At 42.2% G+C, this 26,599-nt stretch overlaps 1 protein-coding gene across 6 annotated transcripts in view; it reads left to right on the forward strand.

The window, feature by feature from the left end:
• The window catches only part of CCDC12 (coiled-coil domain containing 12), an 86,470-nt gene that overhangs the window by 14,934 nt on the left and 44,937 nt on the right, over positions 1-26,599 (forward strand). For 4 of the 6 annotated variants that reach the window (XM_030549832.1, XM_030549833.1, XM_030549834.1 and 1 more), the window contains exon 2: positions 4,902-4,964. The exons of the other annotated variants lie outside the window; for them this stretch is intronic. In XM_030549832.1, the coding sequence (XP_030405692.1) occupies positions 4,902-4,964 (63 nt within the window). The remainder of the gene's footprint in view (positions 1-4,901; positions 4,965-26,599) is intronic. 6 annotated transcript variants of the gene reach the window in all.

Below are 26,599 nucleotides of genomic sequence, written 5' to 3' on the forward strand. Positions count from 1 at the left end.
CAGTGAAAAAAAAGTCTTCCGTACAATGCACTATTTTAAGTATTTATAAGAGACTCATTGCTTTGGTATCTAATCGCATCTCCATTGGCTGTGGAATACTCTTCCAAAAGAATGGTGGAAGCACCGTTATTCGTCCAGTCTAGTTTTAAACGTACCGTGACAGTAGCAAATATTGGAAAAGGGAAGAATTCTGCACTGGCAGGCCAAAGGACTAGGTAACTTATTAGATCCCGTCCGTCTCCAGCATCTGATTCAGTTTCTGAGTTAGTGTGTGTGCGAGTATATAAAATGTGCATATACACCTCTACCTTGATATAACGCTGTCCTTGGGAGCCAAAAAATCTTACTGCATTATAGGTGAAACCATGTTATATTGAACTTGCTTTGATCCACCGGAGTGCACAGCCTTGCCACCCTGGAGCGCTGCTTTACCGCATTATATCCAAATTCATGTTATATTGTGTCGCATTATATCGAGGTAGTGGTGTAGAAGCATAATATTGTAAGTCTTAAGAGACATTATCTAGTGAACTATGCGTGTGAGTTGGGAATTTGTGGGTTCAAATTCCAACTCTGGCTTGCTGCATGGCCTTAAGCAAACTGCCCAACTCCGGTTTCCCCACCTGTAAAATGGAGATGAATGCTTTTTTCATGGTTATTGAGGGTATAGTTGTATGGAAAATGCTGTGTACATGCTATGTATTACTGACACAACAGGATAGTGCATTATAAATAGACATTTCTTGTGCAGGGATATTCCAAATATAGCTTTTTCTTATTTGTGCACCAACATTGCTCCCATCCAACCCTCTGGGAGCAGCGTTAAACTGCAGTTACAGAGCCAGCTGAATACTAGAATGGGACTTTTTCCAAATTGTGTACAGTAAATAAACCCCATGCTCTGAACCTGTTCAGGGTAGATGAAGCTGGTTTGCTGGGCGGGGAAGTCTCCCAGCTCCAGTCCAAAAGCAGCTGCCACCGGTATTACAGACAGGTTGTGATATCAAGGTGGAGCAAGAGTAGCAGGAATGTGTATGCTCTTAAACCGCTACTCACACCATGGCGATGGGTGTGGTGTTACATCCTGAGTAGAGCAGAACCAGATTCCCAGCACTGACTGCTAGTAACGGAAGAATGCAAAGTGCGCACATGGTAGGAACATGAGGCTAGCTAACATTATGGGGCTATCTTGTTTTTGGCCAGAAAATATCAACCAGCAAAAGGAACTAGGAGCCATCCATGTGCTGTAACAGGTTCCCAGCTGAGTTCTCTTTCTCTAGCCCCTTTATGTACTACGTCACTCTTTCAATGCAGCTCTAAACAGACAGCACGTCTGTAGCAGTGGAAAACTCTAACTAAACTAATCTAAGCTCTAACCTGGGGATCTCTCCACATTGAAGAGTGATGCATAGCATGGAGACTGGCAGCATGCCTTCTTCAAAGGTGTGTTTTTTCCCCTCTTCCTTTTATTTTAGAAGATAGAGTGTAGCAGCAGCTTGTGTTCTCGAAAGCGGAGAACAAAGTGGCTGAGAAAATAGTTGCTGTGGTAACAACACAACATAGTAAAGTTACATTACAAGGAGACAAAAATGTACACTGCTAGCCAAGGCTCTTTCTATTTAGGGCTTATCAAGAAAATAATATGCTATCACTGCAAAGCTCAAGTGTTTAGATATGGAAACCTGCAGACAAAATTATTTCACCAGCAATGTACAAGACAATTCGCAATGACAAATTGTTACTCATCTAAACCACGAAGAAATGTTACTTAGCTGTTCTATCTCGCTAGTCAATTTAGATAATGCCATTTGCAGGCGGAGTGTTTGTAGTAGTTAATCCTTTCAAGACTGGGCATGTCTGCCAAAGCATTTATATGACAGTTAAGCAAATGTCTTTATTCCAAGAGTTCAAACAGAACACAACCTGGCAAAAGAGCTAACATAAAAAAATAAAAAAGTCTATTCTAAGTAAATCATATTTTGCATATGTGTAGCACCTTTGACCTAAGGCTTTCAAACTGCTTTGTGAATACTAAATTTCACGACTTCCCTGTGATGTAAGTAAGTAGCAGTCCCATTTATAGACTGAGGCATAGGCAAGTTCTTTGGTCTCTCTAAGGTTGCGCTATATCAGTGGCAGAATTGGAATTAGGGGTCCTGGGTTCTACCTCCAAGTCCCTTGGACTAACCACTAGAGCAATGGCTCTCAACCTTTCCTGACTACTGTAACCCTTTCAGGAGTCTGATTTGTCTTGTGTACTCCCAAATTTCACATCACTTAAAAACAACTAGCTTACAAAATCAGACCTAAAGATGCAAAAGTGTCCCAGGACACTATTATTGAAAATGTATTTACGTTCACATTTTTACCATATAATTATCAAATGAATCAATTGGAATATAAATATTGTATTTACATGTCCGTGTATAGTATATAGAGCAATATAAACAAGTCGTATGAAATTTTAGTTTGTACTGTCTTTGCTAGTGCTTTTTATGTAGCCTGTAGTAAAATTAGGCAAATATCTAGATGAGTTGATGTACCACCTGGAAGAGCTCTGTGTACCCCCAGGGGTACGACCGCAGGTTGGGACCCACTGCACTAGACCGCACTCCAGTAGTTGTGGCTGCACAGGCATGCTGGGCAAGTTCTAGGAAATGGAGCCAGGTGAATAGAAGTGCACTACTTGGTGAGAAGTTTCAGAGGGGTAGCCGTGTTAGTCTGTATCAGCAAAAACAACGAGGAGTCCTTGTAGCACCGTAGAGACTAACACATTTATTTGAGCATAAGCTTTTGTGGGCTACAGCCCCACTTCATCAGATGCATGGAGTGGAAAATACAGTAGGCAGGTATAAATACACAGTACCTGAAAAGATGGGAGTTGCCTTAATGAGTGTGGGGGGGTCAATGCTAATGAGGCCAATTCAATTAGGATGGCCCATTCCAACAATTGACAAGAAGGTGTGAGTACAACAGAAGGAAAATAATTTTTTTGTAGTGACCCATCCACTCGCAGTCTTTATTCAGGCCTAATTTGATGGTGTCAAGTTTGCAAATTAATTCCAGTTCTGCAGTTTCTTGTTGAAGTCTGTTTTTGACATGTTTTTGTTGAAGAATGGCCACTTTTTAAGTCTGCTATTGAGCCTCCAGGGAGACTGAAGTACTGGTTTTTGAATGTTACAATTTTTGATGTCTGATGTGTGTCCATTTATTCTTTTGCGTAGAGATTGTCCGGTTTGTCCAGTGTACATGGCAGAGGGGCATTGCTGGCACATTATGGCATATATCACATTGGTAGATGTGCAGGTGAACGAGCCCCTGATGGTGTGACTGATGTAGTTAGGTCCTATGATGGTGTCCCTAGAATAGATATGCGGACAGAGTTGGCAACGGGCTTTGTTGCAGGGATTGATTCCTGTGCCAGCAATGCCCCTCTGCCATGTTCAACAGAGGAACTGTTCTTCTGAATCAGGCAATTCTGTTCCTAGTTACCAACTAACAAGAATTGCACAAAAGTAATTGAATCTTTAACCAGATGTTCCAGCCTCTCCAAAAGACAGCAGTAGGCGGATGGCATAATTGTTCTTTTATGCAAAACTTAAATAATCTAGAATTTAAAATAACTAGTGATAGTCTTCCTCTGGATGGAAGTTGGATTCTTGGTTAATATGTCAGATACTGTAAAATAGTGGTCTTTTTTAAAAGCTTCTTTTAAATCTGTGTTACAGTTGCAATGGATGCCTTATGGAGAAATATCAGTCAAATCTACTGCCACTTCCTTTTGAGAATACACACATACTGTTTACCAGTTCTTTCCCCTAAAATTCACATTTAGATTCCTTTCCCATCTGTTTTAACATTTGTAAAAATACAGCTATAAATCCTTTCCACATGCCTTCCTATTGTAATTTCTCTGGCTGGTCCAGGAGTTTTGGCTAAAGATTTTTTTTTTTTTTCTGTATTAGCCCTATCTTATTACCTAATTATTTCTTTTCAAATGGAACATACGCTACTTCATCTTCATTCAGGTCAAAGCTATGTTCACACTTTCCCTCCTCAAGACTTACATGTGGAAATTGTCCCCTGTTCTGAGGAAATATGCTTAGTAGGGTCAGAACTATAGAGACTTCACCCAAACCTTGGTTTCTGCAGTCAGAGCCCTTCACAGTGTGATCTCATCCAGCTTCATAAGATAAGGTAGCATTGATCTGTACTTGATTAGGAGACCTAGAAAACACCCAAATGTTGTAAGCAATGGCTTTGGTCATTCACAGAGGACACACTTCCCCTAGAAGTATTGTAGCAGTGCCCTAGCATATCAGGGAATGCTGGGTTTGTGGGGTCTGGTCTTTCTGATGAGATGAAAAGCCTAATGTTCTTGCTGACCTCTTGTGGTCTTTTCAGATCCCATGACACTCTCTTTGCAAGATGAGGAATGCTAATTTCAGTATGTGGGCCAAATTCTGTTTTGTATAATTATGCTCTGCCTCCCTAATTTTGCCATACATTGTTCATTGCGTTATTCATTTTTGTCCTTAAACTTGTGTGTTGTTGCTGTGTGCTGTTGCCACCAGGTCACTACTGAAATGTAGCTGGCAAAATAATGCTATCATGTGGTGTTTGAATATTTGATGAGCTGTTAAGGATGTTAAGATCTTTAGAGAATCACATCCAAATTTAGGAGAGTTCTCATTTTTGGCAGTTTTTTTTTTTTTAACAAATGATAAGCAGCTTTGTAACTCTGAACTTTGAACTACTTTTCAACCCAAATTGTGCAATTTTGTATTTATATATAGCTCTTTTCATTTAATACTAATGCATTGTGCTTATGTAGCAGCTTTCATCAGTAAATCTCAAAGCACTTTGCAAAAGTGAGTAAGTATCATCCTTATGTTTTGTAGATGTGTAAACTGAAGAACAGAAAGCAACTTGTCCGAAGTCACAGAGCAAGGAATAGAATCCAGGTCTCTGGACTCCTTTGCCCTCCCTGTTACACTATGCTGACCTCAAGTTTTATTCACTGCTTGACAGAAGATTTTCCATTGTTACTATTTTTTGACAGAAAGTTGGTCTTTTGACTAAATGGAATGTTTCATAAAAAGCATCTGCTTTCTCTAGAAGTCGTCTTCTGATTTTTTTTCACTGAAAAATTGAACCCTACAAAGTGAAGTTTTCAACCAAAATTCTAAATATTTTTGATTTATGTGGGAGGAGGTGTTCAGTTCCCTCATTTCCACATTCTCCTCTGTTAGCTAGGCTTCCTCTCCCACGGCGAACTGTCCTATAAAGGAGAATGGGATCATGAGGCGCTGCTGCAGTATTTCTGAGTTTAACTATTTTGGTTTTTCATTTTTGCTGCAAAGTAGAAATTTTCTGCTGGGACGGGGGAACCCCATTTTCCAAACAGCTGTATTTCCTACCCTGTTGCTGACTTGCATGGTGGCTTTGGGCAAGTCACTTAACGCTCGAGATGTACTGAGAGACTTTATAATTAAAACATTCTTCTTCAGTAACATCCAATTACTAGAACGATTTAATCTTTCTAAACACATTGGATAAATGTCACACCTTCCGTCCAGGCACTTGACTTGCTTTTCAGGCATGGTGTTCATTTAGTCTCCCAACATTTCTGTCAGATAAATATGTACTATCCCTATTTCACATATGGGGCACTGAGCAATCCTATTACTATTGGCATAGGAGTGCTAGGTGAATAGACATCCATGTGCAAAAATGAGTTGTGATGATGATTGCAGACCTCTGAGCCCAACATGAGTTTATCCCATTGATGTAAAAGCAGCAAAGAATCCTGTGGCACCTTACAGACTAAGGGCTTGGCTACACTGGAGAGTTGCAGCGCTGTAAACCCACCACCAGCGCTGCAACTTACTCACCATCCACACCTGCAAGGCACATATAGCGCCGCATCTCCCTGGCTGCAGCGCTGGCCGTAATCCTGCTCTGACTCAGGTATAACGATTGCAGCGCTGGTGATGCAGTGCTGCTCCACAAGTGTGGCCATCTAAAGCACTGTAATTGGCCTCCAGGGTATTAGGAGGTATCCCAGAATACCTGTTCAGCCACTCTGCTCATCAGATCACACTCTACTGCCCTGGCCTCAGGTGACCCGCCCTTCAAATGCCCCAGGAAGGGGATTTTTAACATTCCCGTTTACTCAGCCAGGCGTGGAGTGCAGTCAATCAGTGACCATGCCTCCACACGCCAAACGAGCCCCAGCATGGCGCAATGGCGAGTTGATGGACCTCATCAGTGTTTGGGGGGAGGAAGCTGTGCAGTCACAGCTGTGCTCCAGCCGTAGGAATTACGATACCTATGGGCAGATCTCAAGGGCCATGCTGGAAAGGGGCCATGACCACAGGAGAAACTGATTTTGTAGTTGGCAAGCCATTCACAGTCTTTGTTTAATCATGAGCTGATGGTGTCAGATTTGCAGATGAACTGAAGCTCAGCAGTTTCTCTTTGAAGTCTGGTCCTGAGGTTTTTCTTTGCTGCAGTATGGCCATCTTAAGATCTGCTATTGTGTGGCCAGGGAGGTTGAAGTGCTCTCCTACAGGTTTTTGTATAGTGCCATTCCTAATGTCTGATTTGTGTCCATTTATCCTTTTCCGTAGAGATTGTCCAGTCTGGCCGATGTACATAGCAGAGGGGCATTGCTGGCATATATTACATTGGTGGACGTGCAGGTGAATGAACCGGTGATGGTGTGGCTGATCTGGTTAGGTCTTGTGATGGTGTTGCTGGTGTAGATATGTGGGCAGTGTTGGCATCGAGGTTTGTTGCATGGATTGGTTCCTGAGCTAGAGTTCCTATGGTGCGGTGTGCAGTTAATGGTGAGAATATGCTTCAGGTTGGACTGGCCTGCCACCCAAGGCCTGTGAAAGTGTGGGATCATTGTCCAGGATGGGTTGTAGATCCCTGATGATGCGTTGGAGGGGTTTTAGCTGGGGACTGTATGTGACGGCCAGTGGAGTTCTGTTGGTTTCTTTCTTGGGTTTGTCTTGCAGTAGGAGGCTTCTGGGTACACGTCTGGCTCTGTTGATCTGTTTTCTTATTTCCTCGTGCGGGTATTGTAGTTTTGAGAATGCTTGGTGGAGATTTTGTAGGTGTTGGTCTCTGTCTGAGGGGTTAGAGCAGATACCGTTGTACCTCAGTGCTTGGCTGTAGACAATGGATCATGTGGTGTGCCCGGGATGGAAGCTGGAGGCATGAAGGTAGGCATAGCAGTCGGCAGGTTTTCGATATAGGGTGGTGGTAATGTGACCATCACTTACACTGCTCTACAGCCAAAATGCTTCTGAAATAAATGTAGTCCAACTTTACTAATTCTGGGTCACTGAGAACGAAAATGATGCTTAAAATTGTTGATTGGCTCTAGTTTTCAAGATATGCTATTGGGTCAGTATATACGACCCTTGACTTGGGAATGGCGGAGGATAAATGAGTTATAAAGGGAAGGGATCTCAATTTAAACCAGAAATGACTAAAATACATCTTTGACTGGATCTATGAATAAATCTATGGCTGGGTTTGGACAGTACTTGCTTTTTAGGCAAAACAATGAATGATGCAATCTGAAGCTGGAATTGCATCATACATGATATGAATTGCATCTTGTTCTTCCTAGAAGTCATGGATGATGTAAGCTTCGTTATGATTGCATCACTCTGCTGAACAAATTGCCCTATATCAGCTCTAGAAAATCATACAGTGTCGTGCTCTCTTATTTGTCAGTGTTTGATTTTGCAAAGGGACACATTTCTGTTTAGCCAAAGTGAGCAGAGATGCCTCGTACTTGTGTGAACAGTGCAGATAACTTCTGCTATGTTTGTGGTGAAGTGACTTTTGCATCACAAAAGCGCAGTATAACCACTAGGGTTAAGAAAGCCTATCACCTTTATTTTGGCTGCAAAATTGGAGAGCAGGACAAGAGGTCAGCCCCACACATATGCTGCAACACTTGTGCAACAAATCTTCGCCAGTGGTTGAACAGGAAAAGGAAATCTATGCCTTTTGCAGTGCCAATGATTTGGAGAGAGCCAACAGATCATACCAGCAATTGTTACTTCTGCATGGTGCCTCCAGTTGGGAAAGGTGTGTCAAAGAAGAAAAAGTGGACTGTGCATTATCCAAACATTCCATCATCTATACTCCCAGTACCCTACGGAGAAGGACTGCCAGTTCCTGATGCACCAGAATCATTCTCACTTGAGTCAGACGAGGAAGAGGATGAAACTTCTGGTCCTGAGCCATCAATGTCAGAGGACCCTCATTTTCTCCCATCCTCCTCCTCTGAACCATACACCTCATAACACAAGATGAACTGAATGACCTTGTCAGGGATTTGGAACTACCCAAGAGTAAGGCAGAGCTGTTGGGCTCCAGACTACAGCAGTGTAATCTCCTGGCAGGCTATCAGGGCAAATGGAGCCCATCAATGCTTGCAGACTATTGCTGGACAGTGACAGGAGATGCTCCATTTAATGACTACAAGAGACAAGCCAAGAAGTGCCGAGTAGACATGAATAGGACTAAACTATGTACATAATAGTTTTTTGCCTTTTGTTTCATAATAAATTTTATCTATATAACCCTTTTGCTGATTTTTAAAGTGTTACATAAACAGGACAGGTGAAATATTATCATGTAAAGCAACCATAAACACATGAAAAGACCTAGGTTTACAATTTATAATTAAAACTCTGCTATCTACACAATATACATAGACATAAAATGTAAAAACTTAAATATCTTAGAAACAGTAGCCAATCAGTTGTTTTAATTGTCATATTTGAATTCAGCACATCAAAATACATAATAAATATCACATTTTATCTCTGAAGCAGACGACTTCTCAAAAATTGTAGACCAGTGTTATTTGCACCGTGGTGTCTAGGAAGTGGACCTCCCATGTAGATTGGTCCAGGCTGAGACAGATCGTGGAGTGGAAGCTGTTGAAATCATGGTGGAATTTTCCCAGAGCCTCCTTCCCATGGGTCCAGATGATGAAGATGTCATCAATGTAGTGTAGATAGAGAAGGGGCATGAGTGGACGAGAGCTGAGGAAGCGTTGTTTCAGGTCAGCCATAAAAATATTGGCATATTGTGGGGCCATGTGGATGCCCATAGCGGTACCACTGATCTGGAGATATACCTGAAGCATATTCTCACCAGTAACTGCACACCGCACCATAGTAACTCTAGCTCAGGAACCAATCCATGCAACAAACCTCGATGCCAACTCTGCCCACATATCTACACCAGCTACACCATCACAAGACCTAACCAGATCAGCCACACCATCACCGGTTCATTCACCTTCACGTCCACCAGTGTAATATACGCCATCATATGCCAGCAATGCCCCTCTGCTATGTACATTGGCCAAACTGGACAATCTCTACGGAAAAGGATAAATGGACACAAATCAGACATTAGGAATGGCACTATACAAAAACCTATAGGAGAACACTTCAACCTCCCTGGCCACATAATAGCAGATCTTAAGGTGGCCATACTGCAGCAAAGAAAAATCTCAGGACCAGACTTCAAAGAGAAACTGCTGAGCTTCTGCATCTGCAAATTTGACACCATCAACTCAGGATTAAACAAAGACTGTGAATGGCTTGCCAACTACAAAACCAGTTTCTCCTCCCTTGGTTTTCACACCTCAACTGCTAGAACAGGGCCTCATCCTCCCTGATTAAACTAACCTCGTTATCTCTAGCTTGCTTCTTGCTTGCATATATATACCTGTCCCTGGAAATTTCTAGTACATGCATCCGACGAAGTGGGTATTCACCCACGAAAGCTCATGCTCCAAAACGTCTGTTAGTCTATAAGGTGCCACAGGATTGTTTGCTGCTTTTACAGATCCAGACTAACACAGCTACCTCTCTGATACTATCCCATTGATTTGTATGATGGGATGATGATTTATATGACAATATTTCGCTGTTTCCTATCCCATTAACTAAGACTATGTCTATACTACAGACCATACAGTGGCAAAACTGTACTGCTATAGCTGTGTTGCTGTAAGGTCTCCCATGTCGATGCTTCTTGCCTGTAGGAGAGAGCTCTCCTGTCAGCATAGCACTGTCCTCACCAGCACTTTTGTTGGTGAAACTTAGTCAGGGGTATGGTTTTTTTCACACCCCCACCGACAAATGTGCTAGTGTAGACAAAGCCTAAGCATGCAATTGGTAAAGTGATTTGAGATCCATTTAGCTAGATAACTGCTAGGTGATTCTCACTGTAGGCTTTCCAATTTGAGTTTAGTTCCTATATTGCTTCAGAGCTTTATAGATAATGACAAGATGAGAAGATCTTAACTCTTTGTGAATGAACAGGTTTCTCCAGAAATGTTCTGCCTGGAAGAACAAAGTTGAATGCATACGAGCTTTTTAAGAAAAAGAAAAACCCAGGGCTGCGTAGCTGGGGAAGTAGGCTCATGTTCTTGCATGGCTGACTGGCACTGCCTTTCAGCTGGCTTTTTTGTTTAATTCAGGAAGGGAAAAAGAAACTCCAGAAAATAGGTTAATCATCAGCTCCAAAAATGCAGAATTAGATCTGTCTTGCACCCAAGTGGCAATGCTTAATTACTGTGTGCAAGGCTGTGAAATTCTTCCTGTATAGTTTGAGACCAACCTGTTTTGTAAATATAGGGGCGGGGATGGGGAAAGTTCATCTGCTGAGAGAAGTTTCTGCTTGGTTCTAGCTGAAATTTTTCTCTTAACAGGTCCTTGCATGTAAAAACAAACCTCCCTGGTTTTTGTTGACAGAGAAGTGAAACCGGCCATGTGTGGCGTTTATTTTTGTTTTTGCCCTAAGACGACAAAGGTACCAGTCTAGCTGAAATGTTTCTAAAAACTGAACAAGCCAACTAGTCTTTTCCCCCAACCCTAGGAAAAAGAACAGTTCTCATTATCCAAGATCATTTAAAAATGGTCCCGGGTTTAGTAAAATTTGCTCTGGAGTTTTTGGCAACTAAGTTTTCTTGTTTGTTTGTTTGCTCAGTGTGAAACACAAGGGAGAGTTTCTGTTCTGGGTAATAGAAAGGAAGTGTGCAGTCTGTATGGTAGAAAGTGATCTGGGACCACATCAAGCCAATTGTTTCCAATTTCTTTAAAATACAGCACTGAGGATTATTTCTTGGTTTTATAAATTGTGTTGAACGATGCAGAGATTGTCGTAGCGCATGATGTTCTGTAAATTGGTTACCATATGTTGGAAGGAATGCATCTTGCAAGCTATTAGTTTGTCAAACTCAGAAGATGAGTCTTCACTCTCTATATAAGAAGTTAGTTTTGTTTTGCCCACTCAAAGGTGGGAACACATTGCTGTGTAGTTTTGAATCCTATGCTAGGATGAATATATCTCAGGAATTGATACTGATACATATTTTAAGAGAGCTGATGCACATTCTTAATTGAATAAATCATTGTACTTGCCAGATTCTACTATTCATCTAGGTTAATTCATGGGATGGTTTTCTGCTATCTGCAAATGTCAAGAATCACAGATTATTGGGGTTGGAAGGGACCTCAGGAGGTCATCTAGTCCAAGTCCCTGCTCAAAGCAGGACCAGTCCCCAAATGGCCCCTTTCAGGATTGAACTCACAACCCTGGGTTTAACAGGCCAATGCTCAAACCACTGAGCTAGGTAGTCCCTTATGAGGGCTTGTTTCATTTAAGGCATTAGCCATGATAGAGGGGATTTCCTCAGGGAAAGTATCTAGGCTCAGATGCAAGACAAACACCAGTTTACCTCTGAAATATTACACATTTGCTTTTTGATGCTCTTGCAAATTGGCAGCTGTGACCATGTTCATGTGAGAGCATTTTTGCCAACAGCAAAGACAAAGCTCCCTACTGGCTCCTGCTATGAAGGGTGCATCGCATTTCTCAGCAGCATTCTGTGTCGACCTAAACAAAGCTGTTTCATTATGGAATCATGAGCCCCTCTGAAGATGTTGAAAAACCTCATGGAAACACTTCTTACAGTAATAAGAGAAGAGAATACTAAAAACACCTGCCAAAAAGATTCTGTTAATAGCAGTCCTCAACACATTTGAGGAAAGTGCCAACTTCTAATGCCACAGACTAATACAGTAGCATTGATCAATACAAGTAAAATCTATACAAATCACTTACTGGGAAAGAGAATTGTTAGAGTATCATCCCACACACTCAGGAACTCTAGTGGTTCTGTAATGACTGGATCAGGAGGTTTGGCGTTTGGAAAAACATTTTGAAAAAGAATTTTAAGTACTTAAAATAAAACAATAACAACCTATCAAGGGATCATTAAGGACTTTACTTAAGGTGACAGAGCAAGTTTGGAATTAAAATTGTGGATTGGTTTCTTGGCTAACCCATTGTACCAAAGTCTTGAACTATTACAGAGAGATTATAGCCTCTGAATAGTTAAGGTTGAGCCATTGTTATGCGCTATTTTTACACCTTCCACCCCCTTATAACTTTGGTTTGGCCTAGGTAATGCCACACTTTCTTGGATGGTAAAGGGTAATGTTTTTGGAGCATTGGTTCACTAATCTATTTAAAAACAATAGACGAACCCTGATTTAAAATCTTCATTTTTGTTTATCTCCTTCCGGCTCAAAAGTAACTTGTTTCTGCCCCCTTCATATTTTTCATATAGTTAAATCTCATTGCAAGTTCATGTGACTGCACCCTGGATTCTGCAGCTAGAGCTGGTAAATAAAACTATTAATCTCTGTGTATAGCTTTGGTTTCTGCGGAACTTCTGTGCCATTAATTTCAGTTGTGATAGCAACTGTGCTGTCAGTTGCAAAATACATCCACGGATACTTCACATTTAACAGTAGTTGTTGAAAGAAAATACTTAGGCACTGACATTTGGATAATACAAGTATATTTAGAATAGCAAACCCACCATTTCATGAATTTAAGGTTATTGTGATGAAAATTGTATTTCTTCATACATGTATGAGAAACGTGTTCGTGTTGATTAGGTAGGACATGTAAGAATTGGCGTCTGTAGTTATTTGCTTAGCATTTTTAGAGGCATTGATGTGAAAGCAGGATATTTAGTTTTCGGAGCCTATTCCACGCTTTCTGATTGTTCCTCATGTGAAGTCACAATGTTTTGTCTGTGATTTAATCATTTCCATAGCAACCGACTGTGATTGAACAGGGTTTTATGACTTCAATAAGGAATAAGCACCAGGAACACAGAGGTTCTTAAAAACAGTCATGTTTTTATACTTTTAATAAACAGGGTGGGTATAGGAGAATTGTTTCTAAATAGTGGTTTGTCACAAAGTATCAATGGATCTTTAAGACCTGAATATGTAGTTATGAATTTTTATGTTTTTCTGGCTCTCCTCTGTAAATACTAAAATGAAGCTTTTTTACTACTTGCTTTTATTCATGTTAACCACTCAGTCAGGGAATTAAAATTGCTTGATCCTTTGGTATTTGTGTAAAAATTCACAGGTTGTCAATGCAAGCTTAGCTACCCAATGGTGTTGTAATGTGGATGGCACTTAACGATCCTCTCGCTTTTTCCATTTGTGGTACTAAGAGAATTAAATGTCCCAAAACTTTTGTTAACACAGAATTAAGGTTACCTAGTGGTGCCTCATGCCCTTCCTGAATGTGGAGACTGACTACGTTTCTGAAAACCAGGCAATACAAAATTAGGATACATGCCACCTGCTTCTATTTTATATTTATTTTATAATTGGAGATATACCAATCTCCTAGAACTGAAAGGGACCTTGAAAGGTCATTGAGTCCAGCCCCCTGCCTTCACTAGCAGGACCAATTTTTGCCCCAGATCTCTAGGTGGCCCCTTCAAGGATTGAACTCACAACCCTGAGTTTAGCAAGCTAGTGCTCAAACCACTGAGCTATCCCTCCCCCCCATACAACCTTTCCCTCCCCCCCCCAGTACAACCTTTCCTCTACCTTCTCTAAGGCCACGTCCAGACTAGGGTATTAAAATGGATTTTAATATGCAACTTTGTAGCTGAAGTCGAATTTCTAAAATCGAGGTACTCACCCGTCCAGACGGCGCGGCATCGATGTCTGCGGCTCTCCATGTCGATTCTGGAACTCCGTTCGGGTTGATGGAGTTCCGGAATCGATGTAAGCGCGCTCGGGGATCGATACATCGCGTCCAGACTAGACGCGATATATCGATCCCCGAGCAATCGATTTTAACCCGCCGATGCCGCGGGTTAGTCTGGACGTGGGCTAAGTGAAGCCCCCCATGCCAATAACACACAGAATAGCACTCTTCCCTCACAGATGCTACAGAACGCTCCAGGAACAGAGCATGTAAGCACTGAAGGACACAGTCTAACTGTAACACCTTCTCTGCTAAGGCAAAACTTGTGGTTAGGTCACGTGTAGCAAACAGGAGCTACAGTACCTACACCTCTGGCCTACTCCATATAAACCACCCCAGTCCTGCTAATTGTTAGCAAATCTTCAACCTTGGCCAGAGGATTTCTTCTGACACATTACCTTCCTTACCCCTCACTGTGCCCTGGAGACCTCTATCATCTGTGCCCCCAGAATGCTGACAGTTCCCATTGCAAGAAGACACCCCCTCATGCACATCTAGTGACATAGCCTACAAAATTCAGCCCTGAAATGAGGCATATTTGCTCTCTCAAGGTAAACATGCCCCTCTTCTCATATCATAGAGACAGCTCTGCCAAGCTGTTACAACAAATCCCTCTAGTATTCAGTACAGCTCCAGCTAACACAGCTGGAATGCTTGCAGAGAATTGCTGAAATTCAAATCTGTGGAATACCAACAAGGGCACATTCTCTTAGTCCTTCCTCATAGCTACTTGCTATAGATTCACATATTTTAATACTAGAAGGTACCACTAGATCATGTAATTTGACCTCTTGTATACCACAGACCAGAGAATTTCATCTAGTTGCTCCTGTATTGAGCCTAATAACTTGTGATTGACTGACTAGAGCATCTTCCAATAAAGCATCCAGTCTTGATTTGAAGATGACAAGAAATGGAGAACCTGCCACTTTTCTTGGTTGTTTAATATTTGCACCACCCTTGCTGAACCATTCCCAGCTCCGGGGGGCTGGGGTGGGGGCAGGGTTAAGATTGCACCGAGGAGCTGGCTTGTCCCTTAACTTTTTAGGGACTTGACGTTAGGCATGCTTCACGTTCGGGAACAGCGCAAGGCACCACTGGGCAACCTTAACTCCGTGTTAACCAAGTTTTGGAGCATTTAATTTCCTTCATTTGTTAAAAACAAAAAATTTTCAGCATCTCCATGTACTATAGCTCTGCTTTCTTCCTCCACTGCTTGTGAATTCTTATATTAATTTTTGCTTGTGATCTTCCTTTCTGCTTGTTAACGTTGAGACACAAAGTTGTATCTTATGTTCCTCACTCTTCATTGAACCAGCTTTTTGAATGTGTGTGTGTCTGTGTCCAACCAGCTGCTGTTAGCCTTAAGCCAAGAACACTATCAAAATGGGGAAATCTACTTTGATTGCTGCTGGACAAATTACTCTGTGCACCTGGGTAATACTCATGTCTGTATTTACATAGGTATTGCACCCTTCAGACTGGTGTCTGGGCACTAGCAGAACCGTGTAAGCAAAATTTGACCTGGGGGATTTGTGTTCTCCACCATTCCACTGAGACTCCAAGGAAAGGAAAAGTTCATATTGATTCCTGGGAGACAGAGGAGGTGCTATCTGGCCCATTCTGAAGACACTGTCGGAAAGGAAGTAGTTGGTTGTCTAGGGGCCAGTGATTATGACCTGATTGCAGTTAGGATGGGCAAACAGGATGGTCCTAACCAGTAATACATATACCTGGTGCCTCAAAAGGGCTAATTTCTCAAAAATGAAGAAATTTCTGAGTGGAATTGAGTGGGAGGAAATATTTAGACAGAAAATTGTGAATGAAAATTGGTAGTTTTAGAGGGTAGAAAAGCCACAATTCTGCAGTTAAGAAAGGGGACAATTCAAGGTAAAAGCCCAACAGGGTTTAGAGGGGAAGTAAATGCTGCAATTAAATAAAAAAGGGGAGGCAGACAGCTATCAATATAAATTATAAATTATGAAGTGTAGAAAATTGGTAAGGAAAGCTAAAAACATCAGGTGTAAATCCATGGCTGGCAGAGCCAAAGAGGAAAATGAGTTTTTATTGGGAACATAAAAATCCTAAAATTGGGAAAATTGTTAAGAATGGTACAGAAGAGGAAGAATGTTCAATAAATCTATTTGGAAAGAAGTAGAGTTCTGCACTAGCATCACCCACTACATGCATCCGACGAAGTGGGTATTCACCCACGAGAACTCATACTCCAAAACGTCTGTTAGTCTATGAGATGCCACAGGACTCTTTGCTGCTTTTACAGATCCAGACTAACACGGCTACCCCTCTGATACTTGACACATGAGAATGAATTACTGTCCAGGACTTTAGTAGCGAACTAAGGAGGATGTTGGACAACACGTATTAAGGATAAACATTTTTAAATCTACAGACCCAGATAACTTGCACCCAAATGTCCTCAGAGATGAAGCAGATCACTGGCCAGCTGAAGTTAGATTTTAATAAACCTTGGAATACTGGGGAAATTCTAGAAGACTGGAAAATGCTTCTATCTTTCCAGTATTCGAAAAGGATAAGCAGGGTAACCTGGATAATTATAGTCTGATTTGTCTGGCATCGATCCCAGCAAAATATTGGAAAAGCTGATTCAGTCAATAAAGAATCAAAGGATTGGAATATAATTGGTGCCAGTTATCATGCTTTTACAGAAAACAGGTCTTGTCAAACAAACCTGATACCATTTTTTAAGATTACAAACTTGGTTGATAAAGTGAACTATGTAGAACAGTGGTGGGCAACCTGTGGCCCGTGGGCCACATGAGGCCCCCTGCTAGGATAATCTGCAGGTCCCTGTGGCCCACACCACTTCCCGCAGCTCCCATTGGCCGGAGATGGCGAACCACGACCACTGGGAGCTGCAGGCAGCTGTGTCTGCAGATGGTCAATGTAAACAAACTGTCTCGCTGCTTGCCAGCAGATTACCCTGATGGGCTGCAGGTTGCCCATCACTGTTGTAGGTAGAACAGACTTAGACTTTTGTAAGGCATTTGGCTTAATACTGTACAACATTCTCATTAGAAAATTAGCACAATACAATGTCAAAGAAGCACACATTCAATGGATTAAAAACTGGCTAACTTACAGATCTCAAAGTAGTTGTCAATGGGAATTATTGAATGGGGATGTTTCTAGTAGGGTTCTGCAACAATCATAGAATCATAGAATATCAGGGTTCGAAGGGACCTCAGAAGGTCATCTAGTCCAACCCCCTTCTCAGAGCAGGACCAATTCCCAACTAAATCATCCTAGCCAGGGCTTCGTCAAGCCTGACCTTAAAAACCTCTAAGGAAGGAGATTTCACCACCTCCCTAGGTAACCCATTCCAGTGTTTCACCACTCTCTGAGTGATAAAGTTTTTCTTAATATCCAACCTACACCTCCCCCAATATTAGGTCTGACACCATTCAATATTGTCATTAGTGATATGGAAGTAAATATAAAATCATTGCTGATATTAAAAAAATTGTGGATGACACAGAGATCGGTGGAGTGGTAAATGAAGAGGACAAGGCAGTCATACAGAGTAATCTGGATTGCTTCGTAAAATGGGTCATTGAAACAAAATGTGTTTTAATACAGCCAAATGCAAAGTTACACATCCGGGAACAAGGGATGCCAGCTATACCTACAGAATGTTGGAATGTATCCTGGAAAGCAGGGACTCAAAGGATTTAAGGGTTGTAGTAGATAAGAAAATCAATGTGACCTTGCATTGACGAAAGGGGCCAGTTTGATCCTTGGATGTATAAACTGGGAGGAGAGAGATGAGTTTTCCTCTGTGTATGGCATTGGTGAGATCAGTAATGCAGTACTCCATCCGGTTCTGGTGTCCACCTTTTAAAATGGAAGTTGAAAAATTGAATAGGTTGCAGAAAAGAGCACCGCAAAAAAGATTTGAGGACTGGAGAAAAAGCATCACAGTGAGAGACTTAGAGCTGTATCTGCTTAGTTTATTGAAAAGAAGACTAAGAGTTGATTTGACTGCAGTGCATGAGTACCTTCGTGGGGAGAAAATACTGGGCACTAAAGGATTCTTTAAACTAACAGAGAAAGGCATATCAAGAAATGATGGCTGGAAGTTTAAACCAGGCAAATTCAAATTAAAAATTAGGCACAAATTTTTAACAGGGAGGGTGATTAACCACTGGACCAAACTACCAAGAGAAGTGGTGGAATCTTCGTTTCCTTATATGTTCATGTCAAGACTAGATGTCTTTCTGGATGATCTGCTTTAGTCATACACAAGTTATTGGGCTTAATGCAGGGGAATAATTAAGAAAGGAATAGATAATAGGACAGAAAATATTATATTGCCTCTATATAAATCCATGGTATGCCCACATCTTGAATACTGTGTGCAGATGTGGTCGCCCCATCTCAAAAAAGATATATTGGAATGGGAAAAGGTTCAGAAAAGGGCAACAAAAATGATGAAGGGTACGTAACATCTTCTGTATAAGGAGAGATTAATAAGACTGGGACTTTTCAGCTTGGAAAAGAAACTGCTAAGGGCAGATATGACTGAGGTCTATAACATCATCACTGGTGTAGAGAAAGTAAAAGAGGAAGTGTTGTTTACTGCTTCTCCTAACACAAGAACTAGGGGTCACCAAATGAAATTAATAGGCAGCAAGTTAAAAACCAAATAAAAGTAAGTATTTCTTCACACACTACACAGTCAACCTGTGGAACTCCTTGCCAGAGGATGTTGTGAAGCCAGGACCATAACAGGGTTCAAAAAAGAACTAGATAAGTTCATGGAGGGTAGGTCCATCAAAGTCTATTAGTCAGGATGGGCAGGAATGGTGTCCTTAGCCTCTGTTTGCCAGAAGCTGGGAATGAGCGACAGGGGATGGATCACTTGATGATCTGTTCTGTTCATTTCCTCTGAGGCACCTGGCACTGTCCATTGTCAGAAGACAGGATACTGGGTTAGATGGACCTTTGGTCTGACCCAGTAAGGCTATTCTTATGTTCTTATGGTATCTGGATGAAATTCTGTGTCTTGTGACTGACGTAGTCAGGCTAGGTGACTTAAGTTCCTCTTGGCTTTATTGCATGTATCTATGAATGCAAATACAAAGAGATGGCTCTCCTCTAGCTCTTAACGGGATAGGATTGTATAGTTAATTGATAAGGTCCTGCTGTTGAAAAAGCCTTATAGCCTTGCCTTGTATTTGTCATGACAGTGCCAGTCTGTACTAACGATGACAAGCACAATATCCTCAGGTAGTCGAGGCCTGTCCACTGAGGCCTTTGTAGATTGGGACTAGGACACTGAAACATGTTGGTACTGAACAGTGGCCCAGAGAAACATGGAGCCGTGGGATGATGTGCTCCTGATACTCTGCTCTAGTTGGAAGATGCAGGGCTGCACACAGAACTAAGTGGAGCTGCTTTGCAGCCTTCACTGTCCCCCAGTTTTAGGACATTACAGTAATCCAGCTGGGAGGCGATAAACCAGGGATAAGGCAACCTATGGCATGCGGGCCGAAGGCGACGCTCTAGCTGATTTTCAGTGGCACTCACACTGCCTGGGTCCTGGCCACCGGTCCCGGGGACTCTGCATTTTAATTTAATTTTAAATGAAGCTTCTTAAACATTTTAAAAACATGATTTACTTTACATACAACAACAGTTTAGTTATATATTATAGACTTATAGAAGGAGACCTTCTAAAAATGGTAAAATATATTACTGGCACACGAAACCTTAAATTAGAGTGAATAAATGAAGATTCAGCACACCACTTCTGAAAGGTTGCCGACCCCTGTGATAAACCCACAGATCACTGCTGCATCTGACAGGATCGGGCTTAGTCTGCTGATCAGGTGAGAAGAAAGATACCCATGTTGCATGGCACACAATCTCAGATGTAACACTAAACTGTATAAAGGGGAAAAGCAGGAGGTTGAAGCACCTGCTGAGACCACATTCCCTCCTGCTGACCAACAAGGCGTACTGTCCCGTGCCGTTCATGCTTGAGTTCAGGAAGCTGATGTGGTACATAACCTGGTGATTTCCCCAGAAATGCTGCAGGCATTTGGGGACATTGATACTGCAGTGGAGAGTGTAGACCTTGTGATCTGAGCAAAGTCCTTTAGATGCTACCAATAATCCTTAGCATGGAAAGGCAGCTCTTTGGGTGTAGATGGTGAGTGTTGGGACAGCAATGGCCCAGAGGCTGGAAGAAAAGCAGGGTGCAGTTTCTTGCTGACAGTTGGCTACACCCACCATATGTATTTTTCTGTAGTGTCGCCATCTGCAGCCAAATGTATCTTTATTGCCATCTGGCATTTGCTAAGGGAATAAGAAGGTAACACTTGGACACTGACTATACCCTAACTTCCATCAAACATTCTTGCAGGGCCCAAATTCTGCAGTCTTATGTGTCCACATATATTCTTTTAAGTTGGGCTATTACCAGTTTGTTCTTTGTGAATCTTTGCCACTAGCATTGTGTAGCATCAGGATGCTAGTCCTCTTTGAATAATTCAGCGTCAGCCTTTGGGGCAGGGGAAAGGGGAGTTGTGTCTTTATCAGGAAATAGTCTAGTCCTCTTTAACATCTTTGTAAAACAAAGTCATTTTTTATCTTAAACCTCTTTGCTTTATTAATGCCCTACCTTATCCACCCAAAAGTAATTTTAATATTGGTGGCTTCAGGCCAAAAGTAATGGATGAGGATTGCAGTGTTTGAGAACTAAGTAACTACTCTGTGTGTGTGTGTGTGTGTGTGTGTGTGTGTGTGTATATACACACACACACACATACACATACACACACGCACACTGCTCATTTACAATCTGGTAGTTAGTTCTCAAACATTGCAATCCAAATATATATATATTTTATCCTGGTAGTTCATCCAAGGGCTGTCTATGCCTAGCAGATTGAGATATGAGAGAGACTTTCATTTGCAGGCAGCTAGCATGCAGTTTTGTAGGCCTTAGCTATACAGCTACCTCCAGTGGTATGACTTACGATTGCTAATAACCAGTATTGTTGGAGTCTCACCGCAGGGCATACCAGAAAGAGGATGTGCTAGAAATAAGGGCAGAGCAATACAAGGGTTGTTCTCAGCTCCTCCTGCTGCTTTCAGTTTAAATACAAGAAAACAAAGGTGAAGCCTCTCTGGATAGTGCCTTGAACTGACTTATTGCTCCACAGACTTGTGGAAATTGACCACCTCCAAGGAAGGAAAATGACTGGAGCATTTGAAATGTGGAGCTATTACTGGAAATAGAATCCAATAGCTGGGCACTGCAGTGTTGCGAAGAGAAATGTTTCCTCTCCTGGAGCTTGAGAAATGAAAGTTAGTGTTGTACATGGGCAGTAAGCAGAAGTGGAGACCATCTGGAGAAGATGATGGTGGAAGGCAGCTTGCCAAGGAAGAAGCTGCAGGGAAGGCGGAGGGGGGAAGTAGCAGACAACAGGGCTGCAATGAATTACACTATATTAATTGTATGATTGCTTTGTTAGCAAATGCACATGTTCAGATAGGAATCCCAGATGGTTGGTGGAACTCAGAGTATGCTGGAAAGGACAGACAGGTGGCTGCAAAAAACACAACAGAACCATAAGCTGGGCTAAAATGCCACAATGAAGGGCCTCTTTCCCAGTATTCGTAAATAATCAGGATAGTGTCATCTGGTGAGCGAATCCAGGTCAGCTCCCAGACTGCTGCACTGGGCAGCACAGTATGGGGTGGAGTTGACCAGCCCTCTGTAGAGAAAGAAGTGGTTCAGGACTATTTAGAAAAGCTGGACGAGCACAAGTCCATGGGACCGGATGCGCTGCATCCAAGGGTGCTAAAGGAGTTGGCAGATGTGATTGCAGAGCCATTGGCCATTATCTTTGAAAACTCATGGCGATTGGGGGAAGTGTCCTGGATGACTGGAAAAAGGCTAATGTAGTGCCCATCTTTAAAAAAGGGAAGGAGGAGGATCTGGGGAACTACAGGCCGGTCAGCCTCACCTCACTCCCTGGAAAAATCGTGGAACAAGTCCTCAAGAAATCAAATCTGAAGCACTTAGAGGAGAGGAAAGTGATCAGGAACAGTCAGCATGGATTCACCAAGGGCAAGTCATGCCTGACTAACCTAATTGCCTTCTATGATGAGATAACTGGGTTTGTGGATGAGTGGAAAGCAGTGGATGTGTTATTCCTGGACTTCAGCAAAGCTTATGTTATAGTCTCCCACAGTATTCTTGCCAGCAAGTTAAAGAAGTATGGGCTGGATAAATGGACTATAAGGTGGATAGAAAGCTGGCTAGATTGTTGGGCTCAATGGCTAATGATCAATGGCTCCATGTCTAGTTGGCAGCCAGTATTAAGTGGAATGCCCCAAAGGTCAGTCTTGTGGCCTGTTTTGTCTAATATCTTCATTAATGATCTGGAGGATGGCGTGAACTGCACCCTCAGCAAGTTTGCAGATAACACTGAACTGGGAGGAGTAGTAGATATGCTGGAAGGTAGGGATAGGATACAGAGGGACCTAGACAAATTAGAGGATTGGACCAGAAGAAATCTGTTGAGGTTCAACAAGGACAAGTGCAGAGCCCTGCACTTAGGAAGGAAGAATCCCATGCACTGCTACGGACTAGGGACCAAATGGCTAGGAAACAGTTCTGCAGAAAAGGACCTAGGGGTTACAGTGGATGAGAAGCTGGATATGAGTCAACAGTGTGCCCTTGTTGCCAAGAAGGCTAATGGCATTTTGGGCTGTATAAGTAGGGGCATTGCCAGCAGATCGAGGGACGTGATCATTCCCCTCTATTCGACATTGGTGAGGGGGGATATGCTTGCTCTATATAAATATATCAGGGGGGTTAACATTAGGGAGGGAGAGGAATTATTTAAGTTTAGTACTAATGTAGGCATGAGGACGAATGGGTACAAACGGAATATAAGGAAGTTTAGACTTGAAATTAGACGAAGGTTTCTAACCATTAGGGTATTGAAGTTCTGGAACAGCCTTCCGAGGGAAGTAGTGGGGGCAAAAGACTTTTCTGGCTTTAAGACTAAGCTGGATAAGTATATGGAGGGGATGTTATGATAGGATAGTTTAATTTGGGCAATTGATCTTGGATTATCACCAGATAAGTCTGCTCAGTGGTCTGCGGGGAGATGTTGGATGGGATGGGAACTGAGTTACTGCAGAGAATTCCTTCTTGGGTGCTGGCTGGTGAGTCTTGCCCACATGCTCAGGGTTTAGCTGATCGCCATATCTGGGGTCGGGAAGGAATTTTCCTCCAGGGTGGATTGGCAGGGGCCCTGGAGGTTTTTCGCCTTCCCCTGCAGCGTGGGGCATGGGTCGCTTGCTGGTGGATTCTCTGCAGCTTGAGGTCTTCAAACCAATTTTGAGGATTTCAATAACTCAGTCCTGGGTTAGGGGTTGTTATAAAAGTGGATGGGTAGGGTTCTGTGGCCTGCCTTGTGCAGGAGGTCAGACAAGATGATCATATTGGTCCCTTCTGACCTATGAGTCTATGAGTACTGTGCCCAGTTTTGGGCCCCACACTACAAGAAGGATGTGGAAAAATTGGAAAAAGTCCAGTGGAGGGGAACAAAAATGATTAGGGGGCTGGAGCACATGATTTATGAGGAGAGGCTGAGGGAACTGGGATTATTTAGTCTGCAGAAGAGAAGAATGAGGGATGATTTGATAGATGCTTTCAGCTACCTGAAAGGGGGTTCCAAAGAGGGTGGCTCTAGACTGTTCTCAGTGGAGGCAGATGACAGAACAAGGAGTAATGGTCTCAAGTTGCAGTGGGGGAGGTCTCGTTTGGATATTAGGAAACACTATTTCACTAGGAGGGTGGTGAAGCACTGGAATGGGTTCCCTAGGGAGGTGGTGGCATCTCCTTCCTTAGAGGTTTTTAAGGTCAGGCTTGACAAAGCTCTGGCTGGGATGATTTAATTGGGGATTAGTCCTGCTTTGAGCAGGGGGTTGGACTAGATGACCACCTGAGGTCCCTTCCAACACTGATATTCTATGATTCAGAAACAAACATTGCTTTAGTTTGAAAGGACAGCAACTAACACCTTCAGAAATGTGACACTCTTAAAATTCATGTAAGAATCTGCTGATGTTTCACCTTCTAACCTAAGCTGTTGTGTAGGTAGGTCCCAGCTTGTACTGTGTGTCTGAAGTGACTTTCTGTTGGAGTCAGTCTGCGTAAAGATCCATGGTGTGTCAAGAGGTTGCTGTCCGCAGGCAAAGATGATGGTTATTGACGCTGTGCTGTGATTGCTTACCCTTCCCCTCTGTGCTGTTGTCTTTGTGCACAATAATTCCATGGGGCTACAGGCATTTTCAGGGCCCTTTTCTGTTGCATTGATCCAATAATTTGTTTTCCTATGCAACAGAGTCATGAAGCTCCAGTCCTGTCAGGATGGGAGGTGGGTGGAGAAACAAATATGATGTGTCTTCAAAGCTCAGCTTCCTAGGCATTACTCAATAGGCAGTCCTCTTGCTGCCCACCTTATGACATGCTCCAGTATGAAATTGACTAGGAGCAGTATGAATCAGGTACACGTTGGAAGACAGAGTTTATATTTTTTAAAAACACATAACCCTCTCCTAGTGCACCTCCGTAACCCACTATTAATTGGTAACTTGACTTTTCTCAGCTAGCATGTATTGCTAAACTGTTCAAGAGCAACACTGAGAGCTCTACTTTATAATTTGTAGGGTGACTGGAAATGGAATTGAGGGAAATAGAAGGATTTCTCTCTGCAGTCTCAAAAGGAAGTATGATCCACACATTGATCTATTGATTAAGCTCTATGAGAAAACAGACTGAACAAAGGCCCTTCTGTAAAAGACTCAGTGACAAAAGAACACTTAACTGTAAAGCCATGATTATTTCTTACCTAGTTTGGTTTCAGAGAAGCTGTGCTGCTCAGCATTTCCTGGCTTTGCAGGCTGACTTTGGGAACTAGGAACATTAGCACATGGTTTGAATGATCCTGCTAATGAAACCTGAAATCTTGTTTAACAGCCATTGTTGCAAAGAAGGAACCAGCATTAATTTCTCTTGAGAGAGAGAGACCTAAATTTTAGGACATGGGTTTCAGATCTACTCTGTTTTTGTTCTGTCTGGTGCAGCTGTATTAGCAGCAGGTAATCAGAAGGAAGGGAGTGCAGTTTACAGGTATTTATGCTAGTGACGAGCAACTTGTAGCAGCTTACGTGCAGGTTCTGAGGCTTACTGCCTCTTCTGTAACCCATAACCCCATGGTAGCATTTTCTGAAATGTTTCCCATTCCATGCGCAGAGTCAGGAAGACGGGCAAAACTGCAGGATCTCAATGTGTGGATGAGATGATGGTAAAGGGAAGAGTGTTTTACATTTATTAATAACTAAGGAACCTTTTGGGAAAGGAGGAGCCTATACATGAAGGATGGGCTCCACATAAACCAAAATGAAGCCAGATTTCTGGAATTTAAAATTAAAAAGGTTGTAGAGGATTTTTTGAACTAAGCACTGGGGGAAAGCTGACCAGTGTGGAGGAGCACACAGTTTTGTGGAAACATCAGGCTGAATTTATTAAAAGGGAAACTCTATATCCTAGTAAAGATAGGAAAGAAGTTGGTAAAGTAGAGGTAGGAGGTAGTGAGGAGCTGTCAAATGTAAAAGAATCTCACTGAAATATAACATATGAAGGCAAGCAACTGAATACTGAGAAACTGTACAAGTGCTTGTATACAAATGCTTGAAATCTAAATACTAAGATGGGTGGACTAGAGTGCCTGGCATTAAATGAGGATATTGATATAAGAGGCATCAGGGAAAGTTGGTGGAATGAGCATAATCCGTGGGACATGGTGATACTAGGGTACAAAGTATATAGGAATGACAGAAGTTTGTGCTGGTGAGGGAGTGGCCCTATATGTGAAAGAGAGCAGAAAGTCAGATAAAGTAAAAATCTTATATGAATCAAACTGTGCCATGGAATCTCTGTGGAGAGAAATCCCATGCTTGAATAATAAGAGTTTAGCAATAGTAATATACTACCAACCACCTGACCAGAATGGTGACAGTGATTGTGAAATACCCCAGGAGGTTAGAGAGGCTATAAAGGCAGAAAATGCAATAATGGGGATTTCAACTTTCTTCCTGTTGACTGGGTATGTGTCACCTCAGAAAGTGATGCAGTGATAGAATTTCTAGACACCATTGATGACTGCTTCTTGGAGCAGCCAGTCCTGGAACTCACAATGGGAAAAGCAATTCTTGATTTAGTCCTAAGTCGAACGTAGAATCTGGTCCAAGAGGTGAATATAGCTGAACCGACTGGTAATAGGAGTCATAATATAATTAAAATTAAGATCCTCGTAGGGGGGAAAATGTTGGAGACCCACCACAGTAGCATTTAACTTTAAAAGGGGAACTACACAAAAATGAGGAAACTAGTTAA

The sequence above is a fragment of the Gopherus evgoodei genome, chromosome 2, assembly GCF_007399415.2.
Source record: "Gopherus evgoodei ecotype Sinaloan lineage chromosome 2, rGopEvg1_v1.p, whole genome shotgun sequence".
Taxonomy (NCBI): Eukaryota; Metazoa; Chordata; order Testudines; family Testudinidae; genus Gopherus; species Gopherus evgoodei.